The following is a 19,050-nucleotide window of genomic DNA, read 5'->3' on the forward strand; positions in this document are numbered from 1 at the left end:
GGGAGTGTGGGGGGAGGTGGGGAGGAGGGGGGTGTGCGCCTGGGAGGGAATGTGGGGAGAGGGAGAGATGAGCAGTTTAGGTCTTGCTGAGTGCATTCAGTCTACCTGCTGATGGTAGTTGCAGCTTGCTGAATCTGCCCCGTTTGTCTCTGAGCCAAACGTATGAGTTTGATGTTGTGGTCTGGAATCTATGGTGTTACAATTGATGTGTTTGTAACCTCATGGATCACAATATGTTAATTTGTATATACTGGTAGATAATAGCTAGGGCAGCTGTTTTTAGAATATAAAAGATGTCCATCTGGAGGATCCATGTTGCATTTGATATATATTGTGCCAATGCATGAGAAGTCAAATAGGTTACAAGCAGATGGCTTATCATATGTGGGCAGTACTGGTTTCTTGAACACCCTCATGTAAGAAGCATAAAGGGATGGTACTTGTCTTGGCACCAATATTGATCTTGGCATTTGAGACCATCATGTAGAGGTAGTAGGCTTATTTGGCCCATTGTGTCTGCTTTGTCATTCAGTGAGATCATGGCTAATCTGATAATCATCTCCACGTCAACTTCTTTCCAGTCCTAAGGAGATGTCCTTAACTTGGTACTGGGCTGGCCACGTAGTCTTTGAGGCTTGCAATCAAGTTTGGATAGAACAATATCTATCTTGCTAATTACACTGTCTGCTGTTTTCCATATGGCTTTAAAATCTGAACTACATGTAGACACTTTGAGTTGGATCTTCCACATCAGCTGGGAGGACAGGTGTACTAATATTGACATGCTCAAAGTAGCCAATAGCACCAGCATTGAGGGCATAATCATTCAAAATCAATTCTGCTGTGCTGGCCTCATATTAGGATGCCTGAGTTCCAACTGCCAAAGCAAATAATCTTTACCCAACTCAACGAAGACATTTGAATAAGAGGAGTACAAAGGGAGCATTTGAAAGGCTCCCCTGAAAGCTTCCCTCAAAATGCAACAAGAATGTCAACATGTGGGAAACCCTTGTTGAGAAGAAACTGATTTGGAGGAAGCTCCTGTATGAACAGGGCAATTCTTCAAAACTTGTCAACAAGAGTACAGAAAAGGAACCAGATAAAGGAATACCAGCAAATTCAAGACTAAGAAACAATTCCACACTCTGGAAACATCTGCCAGATGTGTCAGTGATGCTGCTCCAGGACCAGGATAATCAGCCACTCAAGGATCTACAGAATCCATGACCAGTGATCTGGAGTTTCCAAGGTGGACATTTATACATGTTAATGAGTGATTGCTGATGACTGTCTGTCTGTCTCATAAGACCTAGCATCTATTCCAATTTCCTCTCTCCACTTAATTGGCTTCCTGTACCACAGTGCTGCAAGCTGTTTGCTCATCTTTCCCACAGCTTCCACTTTCATCCACACAGCTTGCGAGAACCTTTCCATAGTTAATGGGCAATTGCAGGAGCTGAAAATCCTCGAGCACTACCCTAAGGTGTTCATGCTTGCCTTAACTATAGTCATATCTACCTGGAGCAAAGTGTAAATATAACATACCCCCCATCTGAGGTGGTGCAATGTCTTCAGCTTGTCAACTTTTTTATCCAAAGTTCCTCAGGCTGCAAACGGTGCAGATATATTCATTATGGATCACCATGTTCAGCAGCAACACGACTTGTCCACATCCTGACCTATTTAATCTCTTCATTGCTCTTTACAATCCATGTTTGCCATTCTTTCTGGGGTATATCACTTGGATATAGGTAAAGTCTTTCAGCTTTCTGACTGCTTCCATGTGGTGTGTCAATTTCAGACATATTGTCTGATTCCAGTCTGTAAGCTGTTATTGCTATTTTCCAACAATGTTGACTGTTGGAAGTTTATTAAGGACTGTTCTTTGGTTAGATCTTTGCATTTTTGTGGAACATTGTGTTTATTTTGGATTTTTCCAGGCGGTTGAACTTCACAGTTTAGAAGCTTTTTCCTCTTTTGGAAACACCGCTCTCATAGGTCATGAAATACTGGAAACTGTCTCACCCACAAACTACAACTCGTACAAGATTTGGATGTTTGAATCTGTTAAAGGCCATGATAGTTTTTCCAGGGTCAAACACTTGCAGATGCTGCTGACTTCAATCAGCTTCAGGATGTGTTTTCCAAGACACTTCAGTCATAAATTGCAAACTATTGTTTAACTTGTAAAAATGTAATATTCTCATTAACCAGTTTCTGTATATCCGTGAGTATGATTTGAAATTTTTTTTGGGATGCGTGTGTGAATAAGTAATCCTCTTTATTTTAACCCATGAGAATGTTGTCAATTATTCAGTTGTCCCCACACTGTAGGCTTAAGAATCCTGGACCACTTCATTTTCCAAAACCCATTGGAAACAGATGTTTGTTCTTCTCCCATTGTTGTCTATAGCAGTGTAGAATCTGTTTCCACAAGCCTTTTGAAATATGGATCCCAGATAATAATAAGCTTGGTCTGTTAAAAGCCCCTCCCATTTGTAAGTGAAAAGTTATGGTTGTTAGTGTGGTCTCTTGTAGTGATGTAACTGTATCAAAAGATTAATTTTGTAACTGGATATGTATTTTGGCATTAACAAAAATTGAATTTAATAATTCAAGGTCTGACATTTAAATTGTATAATTACACCAACTTTCTGACTCTCGGGCTATTGGTATGTCATGACATTTTCAGTAATCTCTCTCTATCTATTACCCTACTAATCTTTCATAAATTTATCTTAATTATTTAAATATGTATGTTGTGCTTTTAATTTTCAAGGTTCTGCTGTTAACACTATCTAACGTGATAAGATGGCAGAGGCAGACTGGGAACTGAGTAAGGAGAATGTCCAGCCTTTGAAACAAGGCCGGGATGTGAATACACTTAAGGATGTGCTTGCACAGCATGAAGCTTTAAGTCATATCAGTATTCAAGAGCAGAAACAGTAAGTAATGCTGTTTTGCTATTTATTTGATTTTTGTTTACAGGGTAATTTTGATAGGGAACGGGAGACTGGGTTGGAGTAGAAGCACTGCATTATTCAAACTTCAGAATAGTTCTAAATATAGAAGGGAACAAGCCACTTTTATACATTTTGTGACAAATGATATTCTCAAAGAGAATTAAGTAGATCATATTTCGACCATGCAGTGTGCAATATTACTATCATTACACTGCTCTATTCATGTTTCCCTTACCTTTTTTACACCAGATAATCTTGTTAAGTGTTTTCACCTGAGGAGACATCTGGTCAATCCACGTCCAAAGAACCTGCTGTGAAAACCATGCTCACGTTTTGACAACTGATACATTTCACAGCAGCCAAGATTCTAAAACAATCAAATTTCTTTAAAGCAAGTTACAATTTTTTAAAAAAAAAAAGGTTCTAGATGTTGTTCATAGTTTAGTTTTAATTGCTTTTCCCTACTTCCCTGTAGAAAGAAAAGCTGCCTTACTTCATAGTAATTGCTTGTACAATTAAGTTGCTTGCAAGCCAATCCAGGTGGCACTGAAAGTGACCCTTGCTTGGTGGGTTACGGTTACATCTTGCCCATGATGAGAGGGACTTGCAGATTCCTTTTTGTTAGACATCAGCACATAAGTCATGGCCTAGATAGAAGCTGGCAGTTTTTGTGGTCACTTTGCATGGCGTCAATCAACAAGTTAGCAGATTTCAAGAAATCAGTTTCACAATTGAGCATGGTGAGATTTGAATTAATGACTTAGCTAGTTGCTAATGGAAAAAAAACACTGGCAACATTTCGTCAAATATTAATTTCATATCCATGTTCAATAAATCAGACTATCCAGTCTGCTCTGAAAGTGGAATATTGTCCATATTTGCTACTTTATTCATCCTTGTAACCAATCGTTTTGTATTGAATTGCCTAACAAGGAGATAGCTTTGGCAATCTAATCAATCATCTGGATAAGCACCATTGGATTTAAATGAAAGAACACTGCTTAAGAAATGGGAACAAGCAGATTGACATCTTGGGGGTGGGAGGCCAAGTTCAGCCCTGATTGGAGCAGTCCTATTTAATACGAGTGAGGAACGACAGTGGGTTGTTTGAACTTTTGAGTCTGTAATGCCATTTGATTAATATCATGACTAATCTGATTTTAAGCTCCACTTTATATTCCTGCATACCCCTGACTAATCTTTCACACTTTTTATAAGCTACTTCTGCCTTAAATATTTAAAGATTTCTGTGTCCACTGCCTTTTGAGGAAAGATTCCAAAGGCCTCAATTTCCACTCTACACATGCCATTCACAATCTTATAAACTTCTTCTATCAGGTCTCCCCTCAAATACCTGCATTCCAGTGAAAACAACCCCAGTCTATCCAAACTTTCTTCATAGCTAAAATCCCCCATATCAGGCAACATCCTGGTAAACCTTTTCTGTACCCTCTCTGAAGCATCCACACCCCTCTGGTAGTATGGTAACCAGAACAGTATGCAATATTCCATGTGAGAGACCTAATCAATCTCCTTGTTAACTAAAGAGACCTTGGCGTGCAGGTTCAAAGCTCCTTGAAAGTGGAGTTGCAGGTAGATAGGATAGTGAAGAAGGCATTTGGTATGCTTTCCTTTATTGGTCAGCGTATTGAGTACAGGAGTTGGGAGGTCATATTGCGGCTGTACAGGACATTGGTTAGGCCACTGTTGGAATATTGCGTGCAATTCTGATCTCCTTCCTATCGGAAAGATGTTGTGAAACTTGAAAGAATTCAGAAAAGATTTACAAGGATGTTGCCAGGGTTGGAGGATCTGAGCTACAGGGAGAGGCTGAACAGGCTGGGGTTGTTTTCCCTGAAGCGTTAGAGGCTGAGGGGTGACCTTAGAGGTTTACAAAATTATGAGGGGCATGGATAGGATAAATAGACAAAGTCTTTTCCCTGAGGTCGGGGAGTCCAGAACTAGAGGGCATAGGTTTGGGGTGAGAGGGGAAAGATATAAAAGAGACCTAAGGGGCAACTTTTTCACGCAGTGGGTGGTACGTGTATGGAATGAGCTGCCAGAGGATGTGGTGGAGGCTGATACAATTGCAACATTTATGAGGCATTTGGATGAGTATATGAATAGGAAGGGTTTGGAGGGATATAGGCCGGGTGCTGGCAGGTAGGGCTAGTTTGGGTTGGGATAGCTGGTCGGCATGGACGGGTTGGACCGAAGGGTCTGTTTCCATGCTGTACATCTCTATGACTCTAAAGTTCTGTAAAGCTGCAGCATAACTTGCCTATCCTTATACTCAATGCCCCTTCCAAAGAATTCAAATAAATTAAGCATTATTTCCCTTTGCCAGAGCCAACATGGTTTTGTCAGAATACAGAATCACAGAATTGTTACAGAGGAGGAGGTAGTCATTTGGCCCATCCTATTGATCCGGTTCTATTCCGTTGTGCCAATTTCCTGTTCAAATACAGATCCTCTACTTTCTTGACTGCCTCCAGTTGAATGTGCCTCCTCTGTTTCCTGGTAGTGATTTCCATGCATTAATTACTCACTGAAAAAGTTGTTTTCCTCACATAACTGAGCATGTCACTTTAAATCTGCCCTTGTTCTTTTTTTTATGATTGGGGACAGCTCCCTAGCTACTCTATTCAACTCGCTCATGATCTTGAAACTTCTACTAAATCTCCTTTTCGGGTGCCGCCTTTTCAAGAAAACCAGTCCCAATCTTTCCTCAATCCTGGAATTATTCTTGTAAATCGCTTTTGCATTCACATTTTTGTAAAATGTGGGGCCCTCAACTGTGCACAGTATCCTGCTGGTCTAACAGCTGTCTGTCTGTCTGTCTCTGTCTCTTCTACCCCCAAAAAAGGATCCTTCCCCAACTAATGGATTTTGAAAAATTAAGATTAACACATCAACTATACCACTTGTTTCTTTTTAAGGATCTAAATCCATCAGGATCCACAGATATGCCAACTCATTGTTTTACATCTCGAGTTGAGGACACATCTGGAATGTGCTTTATCCACCTGAAGATGCTGATTGACCTGTTTGTGTTCTCAGCTTTTTCTAGCTTCAGCATTTGTAGTATTTTGTAATTCCTGTTTGGAGGTTGCAGTGATGTACTTGATCACTATCCCTATTCCCTTGTTTGTTAGATTTTCTTTTGGAAGGGTTGACTGCTTTCACAAGATAAGTCTTCAAACAACTGCATAGATGTGGCGTAATCATTGTGTTGAAGGCCGTTTTAAATTGGAGGAGTTAAGTCACTATTGGCTCTCTCAAATTCTAGATTTGTGATACTGTTTGGAGTTGGAAGCTCCATGGATGAAAAATTAACACTGAAATCTTGATTATGATGCTTCACTTTTGACAACCTGGCTTTGAAACTCCCTCAAGACCTACTCAGATGTTGGCAGCCTTAGTGTTTGCTCAAGTTCTCATAGTTCACCTTTTCTTTCCTGGAGCTTAACTCCCTTGAATTCGTAAACTGTACTTGTACAGTGTTCGCAGACTGCTGGTTTCACCAAAGTGGATATTTTTTCAAGCTGGATGAGATACACGAAGCATTTGCTGCTTGTGAGTTTTTAACTCCTGTTCTGAGCCATAAATTATAAAAAGCCTGGTTTTTGTGTCCAAACTCTTAACACTTAGCTACCTACTAACTCCCAGATCATTTGCCTGAGTTCTGACTGCATAGAGCTCTCCAACTACTCTTGATTCTCACTGATTCTGAGTAGACCTCTTTTATGGCCTTTTCAGCTGTCCAGTTCAATAGTTCTTTTGTACATGACACTTCATGCCATGTTATCTGCTTCTCTAATTAACTGTGTGTGATCTAAGACTGGTCTTCAATGACCCATGAACACTTTTTTTTTCAGTCTGTTGAAAATTTTGCAACAAGGACTATCCTTAAGCAATATTGAATATAATTAATTTTGGAACAGTCAAATATAGGAACACCTTTGAACTGTCTGTTCCTTGAATGTTATGATATACAGTGTGCTGGTCCCAATAACTTAAAATGCATATTTTTTAAAACAAAAATAATTTTTCACATTCTACTGACTCTCTAAGCTAACTTTAAGTCGGCTGTCTCTGGATATTTGTTAGTATGTATAAAATATTTTGTCATCTTGGTTCTAGTGGCAATTGTCATGCTAAAATAGATTTAAAATTTATTTGTGTTGCTGGCACAGCCTGACTTGCACACTTCAAACGTGGTGTTTCTAAACCACTTCTTGAGCCATTGCATTCTGTATAATTTTAATCCATCAGCAATTTAAAAAAAAAAAATGATGCATCTCCAGGTCAGAATGGCATCTGACTTGGAGGATAACTTGAAGTGTTTTTATGCTATAGCTACCCTTGTCCTAAATGGGTGAAACTTGATGGTGCTGGAGGTTTGTTTACAGGCTATATTAAATTATTCAGGACCTTGCTTTGAATAAGCAATGATTCTTCTTGGCTAACTCAGCACATTGTTAATATCATGCAGAGCAGTAAGAAATCTGGTTGCCTTATAGTTTTCGACATCTGGATTGTCAAACTTGCAGTTCTCTCTGTGCTTAAGTAGTTACATCATATGCAGATGGCTGTCGATGTTCATCTTAATTAACAATGTTGTTTCATTGTAAGTACCTTTTTCTGGAGATTTGAATCTGGTGGCAGTCTGAAGAGTCTGCTGTGTTGAGCTCTGTGCCATACCCCAGGCAAGGTGGGCTCTTACCACCACCACCCCCTCCAAATTAGCCACCCCTGAGGAAAGTCTGGAGTTTCAAATAAGTAGAATACCTAGAGCCCCTTTTAAATCAGGTTTGAGTTCAGAAGCTGATATGAAGACATCAAAGGGAAAGGCTTTAGGGGAGAGCAGCGAGCAGGCATTCCCCTACTATATCGGGTACCCCTGAGGCCATTGCATTGACCCCGTGGCAGTGCCCTTGAGTTCAATGGAGCAACAGCAATTATTAACTGAGTTTACAAACCTCTGTGAAAAGATCGAGGTTGCACTGGAACCAATCACTGCCATACTGGCAAAGCATGAGTAGGAGATCCAGACCTTGGATCAGCAGTGGAGGCTGTGGAACAGAGGACCATGGCCTCTGAGGCCATGACGGAGAGGTCAGAGGGCAGGTCCAAACCTTGGAAGCCAGGTTTGGACCCTGCAGGACCAAGTAGATGACTTCAAATCGAGGTCTGAGAAAAAAATTTACGGATCTTGGGCTTACCTGAACGTGAAGGTGAAAATCCTGCTGTCGTCTTCGAGGGATGGCTTCGAGTTGCTTGGCCTGGAGATAGAGTCGGGCGGGTGAGTATGGAGTGGGCCTACCGGATCACAATGTGCGGGTCTGGACCAGCCCAGTGCCCCCCCCCCCCACCGCTCAAATCTTAAGGAGGAAAGTGTTGACATCTGACTGATGGGGAGCACTTGAAGTTACAGCAGGGAGGATACAATAGGGTGTTCTTATCCTCCCTGAGCTCCAAAAGCAGAGGGGTGGCCATACTGGTACGAAAGAACCTCCCATTTTGGGTGACAGATCAAATGAAGGATGAATATAGACTGTTCATCATTCTCGAGGCGCTAATAAGCTGAGAAGAGTATGATATCCTGACATTTACTGTCCCCTGGCATGCAACCTCAAAATTTTTGGTTGATACAGTTTCTAAGTTAATGGCTCTTGGGGTGCGCTGTATGATTATAGGAGGAGACTTTAGTTGTCTCAGACTCTGAGGTAGACAGGATACCAAGAGGGCTGTCTGGTACATCTCTGCAGTCTAGACAATTAGTGGAGTTGTGTGAGGAGCTGGGGCTAGTGCCTCCACCCGAATACAAGGGATTTTACCTACTTGTTGGGGCACACAAAATTAGTCTCTATGCAGAGAATGTCCTTTTTGTTTTTAGCTAAAAACCCCGAAAAATCCATACCTCGGTTAATACAAAAATATTAAATTATTTGGTAGCTGTTCAGGATAAAGATAAATTTTACAAAATCAGAGGTCATGCCCTTTTTTGGGGGTGGGGTTGTGTGGATGGTATTTGAAGAAGTATCAAATAGGCACTCTGTTGTCATGTGTAGGCAAATGGATACACAATGACCCAAAATCGACGTGACTTGATGTGGAGGCCTCTCGGGCAAAATGTGCCCTCGTAAATTACCGTTCATGGATAGAGTGAGGTTGGTGGTTGAACACACAGTCCGATTATGATAAATATGGTAAAACATGGAGGGTGATGCAGCAGCGTGAGGGCAATTTGTTTAAGACTTCGCCGTTTACCCCGTTAGTGGGAACCCCAGGATTTGGGCTGGGGTCAATGGGCTCCAACCTCAAAACTTGGGAGGGTAAAGGAATCTTCTGTCTGGGAGATTTATTTGGGGGGGTGGGGGTCTTGATGCCTTTTAGCCAGTTAGATCAGAAATACAGAATCCCTAATCGGGACCATTTCTGATATTTCCAAGTTGGGGATTATATACAGAAAACCACACTCTTGACTCAGCCCTACAAGTCAGATATAGAACGTAGAGTGCTCCGATGTGGTACCATATACCATTTACAGAGAGGGAATGCCTTGGGGGATATGGAGAGACCTCATGAGATTTGGAATCAGGAGTTGGGGGAGGAAATCTCATTGGAAATGTGGGAGGATATATGGAGGAATGTAAAGATTTCAATATATAATAGGGCGCAAGCGATGCAACTGAAGATCCTTCACAGGGCCCATGTGGTGCCAGAGAGATTAGCAAAATTTAAGAAAGGAACCTTCCCGAAATGTCCCAAATGTGTAAACAATATTGGCATCTTTTATACATCGTTTCTGGTCCTGTTTCAAGGTCAGCGGATACTGGGGGACCATAGTTCATGACCTGGAGAGGATTCTGGGCATGGAAGTTGGGGGGAACTGGTGTGCCTCCTCTTGGGACTACCGAACCTTCCCTCTCTAGATGAGCACGGGAACAGGTTGTTAAATATTTTGACGAACTGTGCGAGGAAGAACATCTGAAGGAACTGGATATCAGGAAAGCCTCCAGGCCTCGCAGGGTGGTACAGACTGGTGATGGAGCACATCACTCAGGATCGCTTGACAAGTATGGTGCACCATGGAACGGAGCATAAGACATGGCAGCCCTTTCTAATTTCTATAGACATGGATCTGTCTGCCTTATTGATTAGGGCCCCGGGTGGTGGCCTCGTAAATACGGGTACAATTACTGTTGCTCCTGTGGACAGGAGCCTTGATGGAGGTGTGACCAGTGGAGCAATGTAATATAATATAGTATAACGTGATGTAATTTAATTTCTGTATATTGTAATTTAATTTAGTGTTATCTCATTTAATTTGAGTTGTGCTAATTTGGTTTAAGTTAAGTAAATTTTGAGTCGACTGTATCTTGGACAATAGTCTGCAGTTAATGTTACTGTAATAACATAACATATATCATTTCTACTTTTCTGTACTTTTGTACTTTTATTATTTTGTATTTTCTTCTGGTTTGTGTTTTTGTTTTAAGGAAAAAAACATTTTCAGTAAATATATAACAAAAAAAGTACCTTTTCTTTTCCCAGAGCCTTTGAGACAGAAATCCGATTTTATTCTGGTAATGATCCTCTGGATGTCTGGGACAGGTAAGCAGTTAGATTTTTGATCCATTGTTTCATTGGAAAGAATTTGGGATGCCAGATTATCCGAGATTATATTTTCTGTAAAGATCTGTTTCTTTCAATAATGTGCCAACAGTGAATACATGATTATCAAATGCTAGTGTATAGCTAGAGAAATGACCAGAAGGGAACTTCAGTTTTCTGGGCCAGTGGGGCAAGTTCTGAGACAGGACAAAGCTATTTAATATAGATACTTGAACCTCAGCATAGCTGGAGCTCAAGTGTTTTGAGAAAGTAGTGATTAGGCATCAGGATAAAGCAGAAATCGACCTTCACCAGAAGCTGAGATAAATAGCTATAGAATAAAGTACTTCTGGAAAAATCTAGGGAGGAAAAGATATTCCAGCCCAAGATGGGTTTAGTCAGAATGTGTATATATAATGCATATATGCTTGGCGGAGGCAATAGCCTAGTGGTAGTATCGCTAGGCCATTATCATTAATCCAGAGACCCAGGTAATGTTCTTGACAGGTTCAAATCCTGTCATGGCAGATGCTGGAATTTAAATTCAGTAGAAATCTGGCAAGAAGTATCTAATGATAACTATGAAACTATTGTTAAGTTTTGGGAAAATTCATCCGGTCTCTTGCCTTTAGGGAAGAAAAAAGGCCTGGTCTGGCCTATTGTGACTTCAGACTCTGGGCAATTAGCCAGCAACGTCTCTAGTAGATTAGTAGCTATTGTAATTTCGAGTATTATGACTGAGAAACACACAATTTAAGCGTGGGGCCAGTTATAAACAAAAAGTAGCCTATCATCATCTCTATATCTACAAGTGTTAAGTATTTTGGCAGCATCCACTTCCCCAGAACATCAATGCAGTGTAACAGTCAAGAAGTGTACCAATGTTTGATGCGATTTAAAAAAATTGAAAAGAGAGTAATAAAAATGTGAGCAGTACCCTGCTGCTTTTTTTTAAGAAGCACAAAAGTGATGTGTCTTGCACTCATGTAGGATGTAAGGTCAAAATTGAGATTTCAGTTGCAATTGGGATTGTCCGTATTGCACCATTTGCAATTAGTGATTGTATGCCAGTCAGACAAATATTGATTGTGAACATTTTTGAACATAAATACAAGCCAAGATTATTTGTGACTTGAGGAGCCTCATTGAGGTAATATGAAAATTGTCATGAATTTATTAAAGGAAAATAGTGTTAATGAACTTCAGTTCTTTTACACTATGGCAGATTATTTGTGGATTCATGGATTTCAAAAGATATTTGACTAACTATCCCAATAGTTTGCAAAATAAGTCCCATGGACATGTGGTTACGTATTTGGGTATGGAGCACAAATCTGTCACAAAAATATTCCTTCGGGATGGAAAGAGAAAATCAAATGGCGTTACCCAGAGGCTCATCATAGGATTAATGTATTTTTGTGTTATCGCATAATTTCAAAATTTACTGATTGACTTTTAAGTCCCATACAACCAAGGACAACCTGTGAAATGTGCAGCCATGTGGCAGATGGTGTTTAACAGAGAAATGTCAAATGATGAGAAGAAAAAGAAAATATAGTATGCTTAAACCGAAAATATTTAAAAGGGGTTGACGAGCAGAGCTCTGAATTTGAATTGGAACATATGAACACAAAAAGTCATTCAACCTGCTTTGCCAGTTGATTTGATCATAGGTGATTATTTACATCATTGCTGCATTACTGCTCTATTTTCCATGTCCATTTGTGTAATCATATCTTGAAATCTCTTTAATGTACTCAATGACATGGTCTCCACAGACCTCTAGGGTAAAGAAAGTTCCAAGGATTCACCACTTTGTGAAGAAATTACTCCTCATTTCAGATCAAGAACACTTGTGTCCTTCACTTTCAAGTTGATCAGCCAGGGGATATTTGTACATACATCTCCGAAGATGGCAGGGATTGTGAAAACCTTTACTTTAACAGAGATGGAATACAAAATCAAGGAAGTTGTGCAAAATTTTACTTAAAATCTGTTTCTGACCTATCCAGAACATTGTTCAGTTTGGTTTTTTCCATTTTGCTTCATCAAGGACTTCTAGAACTTCTAAAAAGTCTAGATGTTTGCCAGAACTGTTCTGGGGATGAGGAACCTCTGCTGGAGTACTGTCCAGTTCTGATCACCCTGTTATAGGATAGATATTAAGTTGGAGAGAGTTCAGAAGGGATTTACCAAGATGTTGACAGGAACGGAGGCTTTGAGCTATGGGCATAGGCTGGAACTTTTTTTTTTAACCTGGAGCATAGGAGGTTGAGAGGTGACCTTGTAAAGGTTTATAAGATTGAGGGTTATAGATAAGGTGAATGGCAGACTTCTTTTCCCCAGGGTGGGGGATTCGAGACTAGGGGCATGTTTTTAAGGTGAGAGGAGAAAGATTAATGAAATAACATGAGGGATAACTTTTAAATGTGGTTCGTGTGTAGAATGAACATCCAGAGGAAGTGGTGCATGCGGGTACAGTTACAATATTTAAAAGATACTTTGATAAGCAGATGAGTAAAAAATGTTTGGAGGGATATGGATCAAACATAGAGAGATGGTTTGACTTAGTTTGGGACTGTGGATGGTTGGACCAAAGGTCTGTTTCCTGTTGTATGACTCTGGTTATTAAAAGAATAGAGAGACTGTAATGTAGCTCTTAGTAGTGAAGGTTCATCAAAATCATGTAGGCTTTAAATGTGGTTTTCAGTGGCAGAAGGATCAGTAATCAGATGATACAAATTTTGCGTTATTGTTAAGATTACATTACATTACATTACATTACAGTGTGGAAACAGGCCCTTCGGCCCAACAAGTCCACACTGACCCGCCGAAGCGAAACCCACCCATACCCCTACATTTACCCCTTACCTAACACTAGGGGCAATTTAGCATGGCCAATTCACCTGACCCTGCACATCTTTTGGACTGTGGGAGGAAACCAGAGCACCCGGAGGAAACCCACGCAGACACGGGGAGAACGTGCAAACTCCACACAGTCAGTCGCCTGAGGTGGGAATTGAACCCGGGTCTCAGGCGCTGTGAGGCAGCAGTGCTAACCACTGTGCCACCGTGCCGCCCACAAAGCCAGAAGAGCCAGAACTGACACAAACTGTTTTCTTCCTTGTATCTGGAAATACGCTGAATTTTGTTTTGGACTTTGCTTCAAAAGAGAATTTCAAATTGTTGAAGGAGAAACAAACATGGGTCTCTGACAAAGATAAATAACATTTAACTTGAGCAAAGTTTGTGCAGGCCAGTTAGGCTAAATTGAAGTATAGAACCACTTGTGAACTGCCCTGTTCTGATTCTAAGAGCATTGTGCGAATTTTTGCATAGCACTGTGTAACTTTGTGATCCACAAACAAGTGCAGCTAGCTGAATTGGCTGTTCAAGTAGTGATAGTTTCGAAACTATCTATTGCTTTGTTTGTTTTCAACAGATATATCAAATGGACGGAACAGACGTTTCCACATGGTGGAACAGATAGTAATCATTTAGCTCTTTTGGAAAGGGCTTTGAAACTCTTCCTGAAGGATGATACATATTACAGTGATCTACGGTACCTCGGTCATTGGTTAAAGTTTGTGAGTGTGCTTTTTGTTCAATGAATCTTAGGTGATCATTGCAGCCCTGTTCTTTCAACATTTATTGCCTATTTGTAATATATTAATATTTAATCATTTAACTGATTTTATTCAACGTTGAGATGTTTTTGGATAACAACTTCTTAAATTTCTCCCAATGCTTCACCTCATAATTTTGTGCTAAGCTATGACCAAACACTAATGTTCCAGTACTTGTCTAAATGACTTCAGATTATGCAATAAGTATCACTGAGACTTGATGCTAAAAATCAATCAGACTCCTGTTGCTCACTATCAATGTAAAGTGAGAACCCTAGCTCTGATCCACCATCGCACTTCTCTCTCTTAACCACTGACTGCTTGCTCACCTTTTTCCTTCGGCCACTGTGATAATTTCCCTAAAGTAGGTTACATCCTCAATGAAGTATCCTATATAAAACTCTTCAATTATAAACATTAAAAGAACTGGGAAGGTAATCAAATACCAAGGCTATAATGCTGAAATAGGGAGAATATTTATAAGCATTGTTTACAAAATTGCTAACCTTGCCTTACTGTACTACAGTAATCACAAGTTGGAATGACAAGTATCAAAATCCTTACACATATTCTGACTATAAAAATGAGCTTCCAGTTGTTTGCCACTTCAACACACCGCTAAGTTCCTACGCCAGCATTTCTGTCGCAGGCCTCCTGTGGTGTTCCAGCACAAGCTCAAAGAACAGCATCTCACATTCTGCCTGGGGACCTGGCAGCCTTTAAGTCTCTTCATTGAGATCAGTAATTTTAGAAGCTGATTCATTTCTGGTCCCGTCATGGCATGGTTTGCTTTTAGCGCAGCCAACACATTCTTACCACCCTCATTATCACATTACATTGATTGATTGCTTTCAGCAATTTACTCCCTCCTCTAAGCTCTCATTATCACTTTACCTTCTCTTCTGTCCTACTTTTCATAATCCCCTCAACTGCCTATCTCTTTCATATCTCTCACCTATCTGCTCATGTCTCTCCTCCACCAACCTATCCCAATCCCCCCAACCCCACCATCTCCTCTTCAGCATAAATGCCACCTTTTTTCCTACTGGCTATTAGTTCTGATAAAGTCATTGGACTGAATGTTAACTCTGCTTTCTCCCCACAGATACTGCTAGTCTACTGAGTTTACCAACAGTTTGTTTTTGTATCAAAACCCCTACACTACCTATTCAAACAGTTGGTTTATCTGTTAATTCACTGCACAGAAGTTGAATTTACAACTTGAAATTGCTAATTTCCTGTTCTCTCAACATTAATCGCTTCCAGGTTGACTACTGTACCGATCCACTAGAAATGTTCGACTTCTTAAACAGCAAAGGAATTGGTGTATCGCACGCTGCTCTCTACGTTGCCTGGGCTGAACGGTTTGAGCTTCTAGGGAACAACAAAAAGGCAGAAGCTATTTTACAGGAAGGCATTAGGCTCAATGCTGAACCAGTGGAAAAACTACAGCACAATCTGAGGTAACTAGTATCTGCTATGTTTAAGAAGGGTTTACTTTATTTTTGCTACCAATTGGGCAGAATTGCTGGCTAAAAGTGCATAAAATTGCCTATTTAAAGGTTAGGAATTGACTGTGGTATCTGGATTGAGATCTGTACGATTGTTTGCCACTACAACCCAAGCAGTTGCATTCCCATGATTTTTTTTAAAAATGTTTTGATTACACACCTCACCAGTAATCGCTCCCGCAGTTCTATCACCATATTTTAAATTTAAAAATCTGCCTGTTTCCATTGTCCTCAACTTGGATTTTTAATCTGCTTTGGATGCTGGTCGATCACTACACCACTCCCACTTGCTGCCCCCTTACCGTCCTCTCTCAACCATCCTGCTGTCAATGTTTGAGACTCCACTGATTCAGCCACTGTCCCTCTCACTGTCCGATTGCCCGAGCAGTGCAGTGAAGGAGGTCAGCAACAATGACTTCCTGTTCCAGTGTGGTGGCAAGAGATGCTCAACAGATGAGAGCATTTTGGACAAGAGAAACTACTTCAAGTTTCATTAGAAATGGAAAAAAGTATTTAGCGATATGATTGCTTTTAAGCAAATGGGAGAGGTGATGAAAATAATCAAAGTAATTCTGTGATCAGTTGACAGGCAGGAGAGATTAAATGATTGGATCACTGGCATGAATTGATATGACCATGGTTAATCAGTCACTTTTAATTATGTATCTTTTCTTCCACGTTAAAGACTGAGTTATCCATTAGCTACATCAAGGAGTATCAGCCATGCATGAGTTTCTATGACTGTACAGAAGGATACTTCGTGCTATGGTGATCAAAGGCTAATGTAGTAATTGGTACCTACATTTTATTTTGTTCTCAGGCACTTCCAGTCCCGGGTATTTAAACAGGTTGTAGCCTCCATAGCTGAAGGAACAAATGAAAACTCCATTCTTGAGCCAACTCAACAAAGAACTAGTCTTGGAGATCTGAAACGGCGAGGACAAAAGAGAGCCATGGCACCGGTCAAAAGGGTTGGCAGTGGAGTGCAGTGTAAGATTGTTTCTGTCTTTCTCCCTTATCCTCACCCCTCCTTGTTCTTCCTGCAGAGAAGAAACAAAGGGCAGATGTCAAAGCTGAAAAAATAATCAGAGTGCTTGATGTCCCTGTAATTGGTTTATAATTTCTGATATTTTCTACGCCTTATTAATGGCCTTGGCATCCTTTCTAAAACCTGGTGCCCTGAACTGGACACTTCCAGCTGAGATTTAATTAGCAATGGTGGCCCAGTGGTTAGCACTGCTACCTCAGCACCAGGGATTTGGGTTCGATTCCAGCCTTCGGCAACTGTGTGGCATTTGCACATTTTCCATGTATCTGTGTGGGTTTCCCCCAGGTGTTCTGGTTTCCTTCCACAGTCCAAAGATGTGCAAGTTAGGTGAATTGGCCATGCTAAGTTGCCCATAGTGTTCAGCGATGCGTAGGTTCGGTGCATTGGTCAGGGGAATGTAAAGTAATAGGGGAATGGGTCTGGGTACGATACTCTTCGGGGGATCGTTGTAGACTTGTTGGGCCAAATGGCCTGTTTCCACATATGATGCAATTAAGATTTATCGTAATTTCCTTCCTTCAGTCTCCAGTCTCCTTTTGACATTTCCATGCTCCCTCCTCTAACTTCTGCTGAATTTCAAATGAGTGCTGGAGAAAACATTTTCTTATTGTATTTAAGTTGTAACTAAATTAGTGGTGAGGATGTGGTGGTTATGGAGGGCAATTTCTTTTTTTTTCCCCTTGAGGAGTTTTATTTATGGATGAATTGAAGTTGTTTTGGTTTTAGCACTAAACCAAGGTCTTGGCCACTATGTGGCTCCTGCTCAGGAGCAGTGTGGAACCTTTGAAGTGTTCAATGAAAATCGAATGGACACCCAACTTGTAGAAGAGCTGAGATCAACAGAGAAGCAGTGGTCCACACTTCCTTCAACTTCTGCTAAAGAGAACGAAATTGTCCCAGGACCCTGGAATACATCTGGAATGCGGGTCAGTGGAGTAGGATGTTTTTAAACTGATTGTGGATTTTACTATTGTAGGATAAGTTGGGGGAGGAGGCCTAAAATTGTGACCTGTGAGGGGTGCTGTAGTATCTTCCCTACCCTTTACTGGGGGTTTACCAGAATGGATGAGTTTTTGGTGACCTGTCTATGCTATGACCTACGGCTTCAGCTGGTATTTAGTTAATGGCAGCGTACCCATTGTGTGGTTTTGGCAGCCATGTTTGTTTGGTGGTGGGTCACTCCTTTATTTCCCCCAACTTCATTGGCCACCTATTATCTTCTTCCAAGGACCGTCATCTTCTGGGACTTGGGTATGATCCCAGTGAAGGCCACTGATCGTCTTTTGCTTCTGGGACTAGACTTGCTGGCCACTTCATTAGTCATGTGGCTGCAGGCAAATTTCAGCTGTCAAATCAGCTGAGCTCTGGCGTATTCTGACACCCAAATTAGAAGCTTGAGTTGTAGTCCCACTTCAGGACCTTTGGGTGCAAAGTGGCAGTTAACCCTGCAATATTATAATATCTTTGCATATCGTGCAAAACCAAAACCCTATTTGCCTGTTCAGGTCAATGTTTACACTGACCAAGCAGATCCAGACTCTTTAAGTTGAAGAATTTCATGGAGTTCACCTAAGGTTTCACCATTCAGTTCTCTCAACCAACCCCATCAAAACTAACTCTTCATTTATCTCGTTGCTGTTTATGAGCCTTTCCTGTATTGTACAGTGGTTTCTGTATTTCTCTGCATAACATGCTGTACTTACTAAACTGTGTCTTGATAAAGTACTATATATATGTGGTGATGAAAAAGCAGGACTCATTTGCAGCTAACTTAATTGATGAAATGGGAGGCAAACTTGAGTCAATCTGTATGGTTTGGCACATATGGTCTATATCAAGTTTAGGTTTAAATGTCAAAACAAATGGGTTGTTACAATATCGCCAGAAGCAAAATCAAAAGTAAACCACCTTGTGCCGATAGTGAACTTCCTTTACTAATAAAGAAGTTGTAGTTAATTGTTAACATTTTATATTCCCGATTCCTTCCTCTCCGCCGCATCTGTTCCCAGGAGGACCAGTTCCAATACCATACAACCCAGATGGTCTCCTTCTTCAAAGACCGCAATTTCCCCCCCAGATGTGATCGATGCTCTCCACCGCATCTCCTCCACTTCCCGCTCCTCTGTCCTTGAGCCCCGCCCCTCCAATCTCCACCAGGACAGAACCCCACTGGTCCTCACCTAACACCCCACCAACCTCCATATACATCATATCATCCGTCGTCATTTCCGCCACCTGCAAACGGACCCCACCACCAGGGATATATTTCCCTCCCCTCCCCT

General features: G+C 40.9%; 1 protein-coding gene across 1 annotated transcript in view; it reads left to right on the plus strand.

Annotated features, from left to right (window-relative positions):
* The window catches only part of bub1bb (BUB1 mitotic checkpoint serine/threonine kinase Bb), an 82,847-nt gene that overhangs the window by 536 nt on the left and 63,261 nt on the right, over window positions 1–19,050 (plus strand). The window contains exons 2-7 of the mRNA XM_043698179.1: window positions 2,780–2,945; window positions 10,524–10,583; window positions 14,026–14,170; window positions 15,476–15,672; window positions 16,541–16,710; window positions 17,495–17,694. Of these exons, the coding sequence (XP_043554114.1) occupies window positions 2,812–2,945; window positions 10,524–10,583; window positions 14,026–14,170; window positions 15,476–15,672; window positions 16,541–16,710; window positions 17,495–17,694 (906 nt within the window). The 5' untranslated portion in view covers window positions 2,780–2,811. The remainder of the gene's footprint in view (window positions 1–2,779; window positions 2,946–10,523; window positions 10,584–14,025; window positions 14,171–15,475; window positions 15,673–16,540; window positions 16,711–17,494; window positions 17,695–19,050) is intronic.

Source organism: Chiloscyllium plagiosum, chromosome 10, assembly GCF_004010195.1.
Source record: "Chiloscyllium plagiosum isolate BGI_BamShark_2017 chromosome 10, ASM401019v2, whole genome shotgun sequence".
Classification (NCBI taxonomy): domain Eukaryota; kingdom Metazoa; phylum Chordata; class Chondrichthyes; order Orectolobiformes; family Hemiscylliidae; genus Chiloscyllium; species Chiloscyllium plagiosum.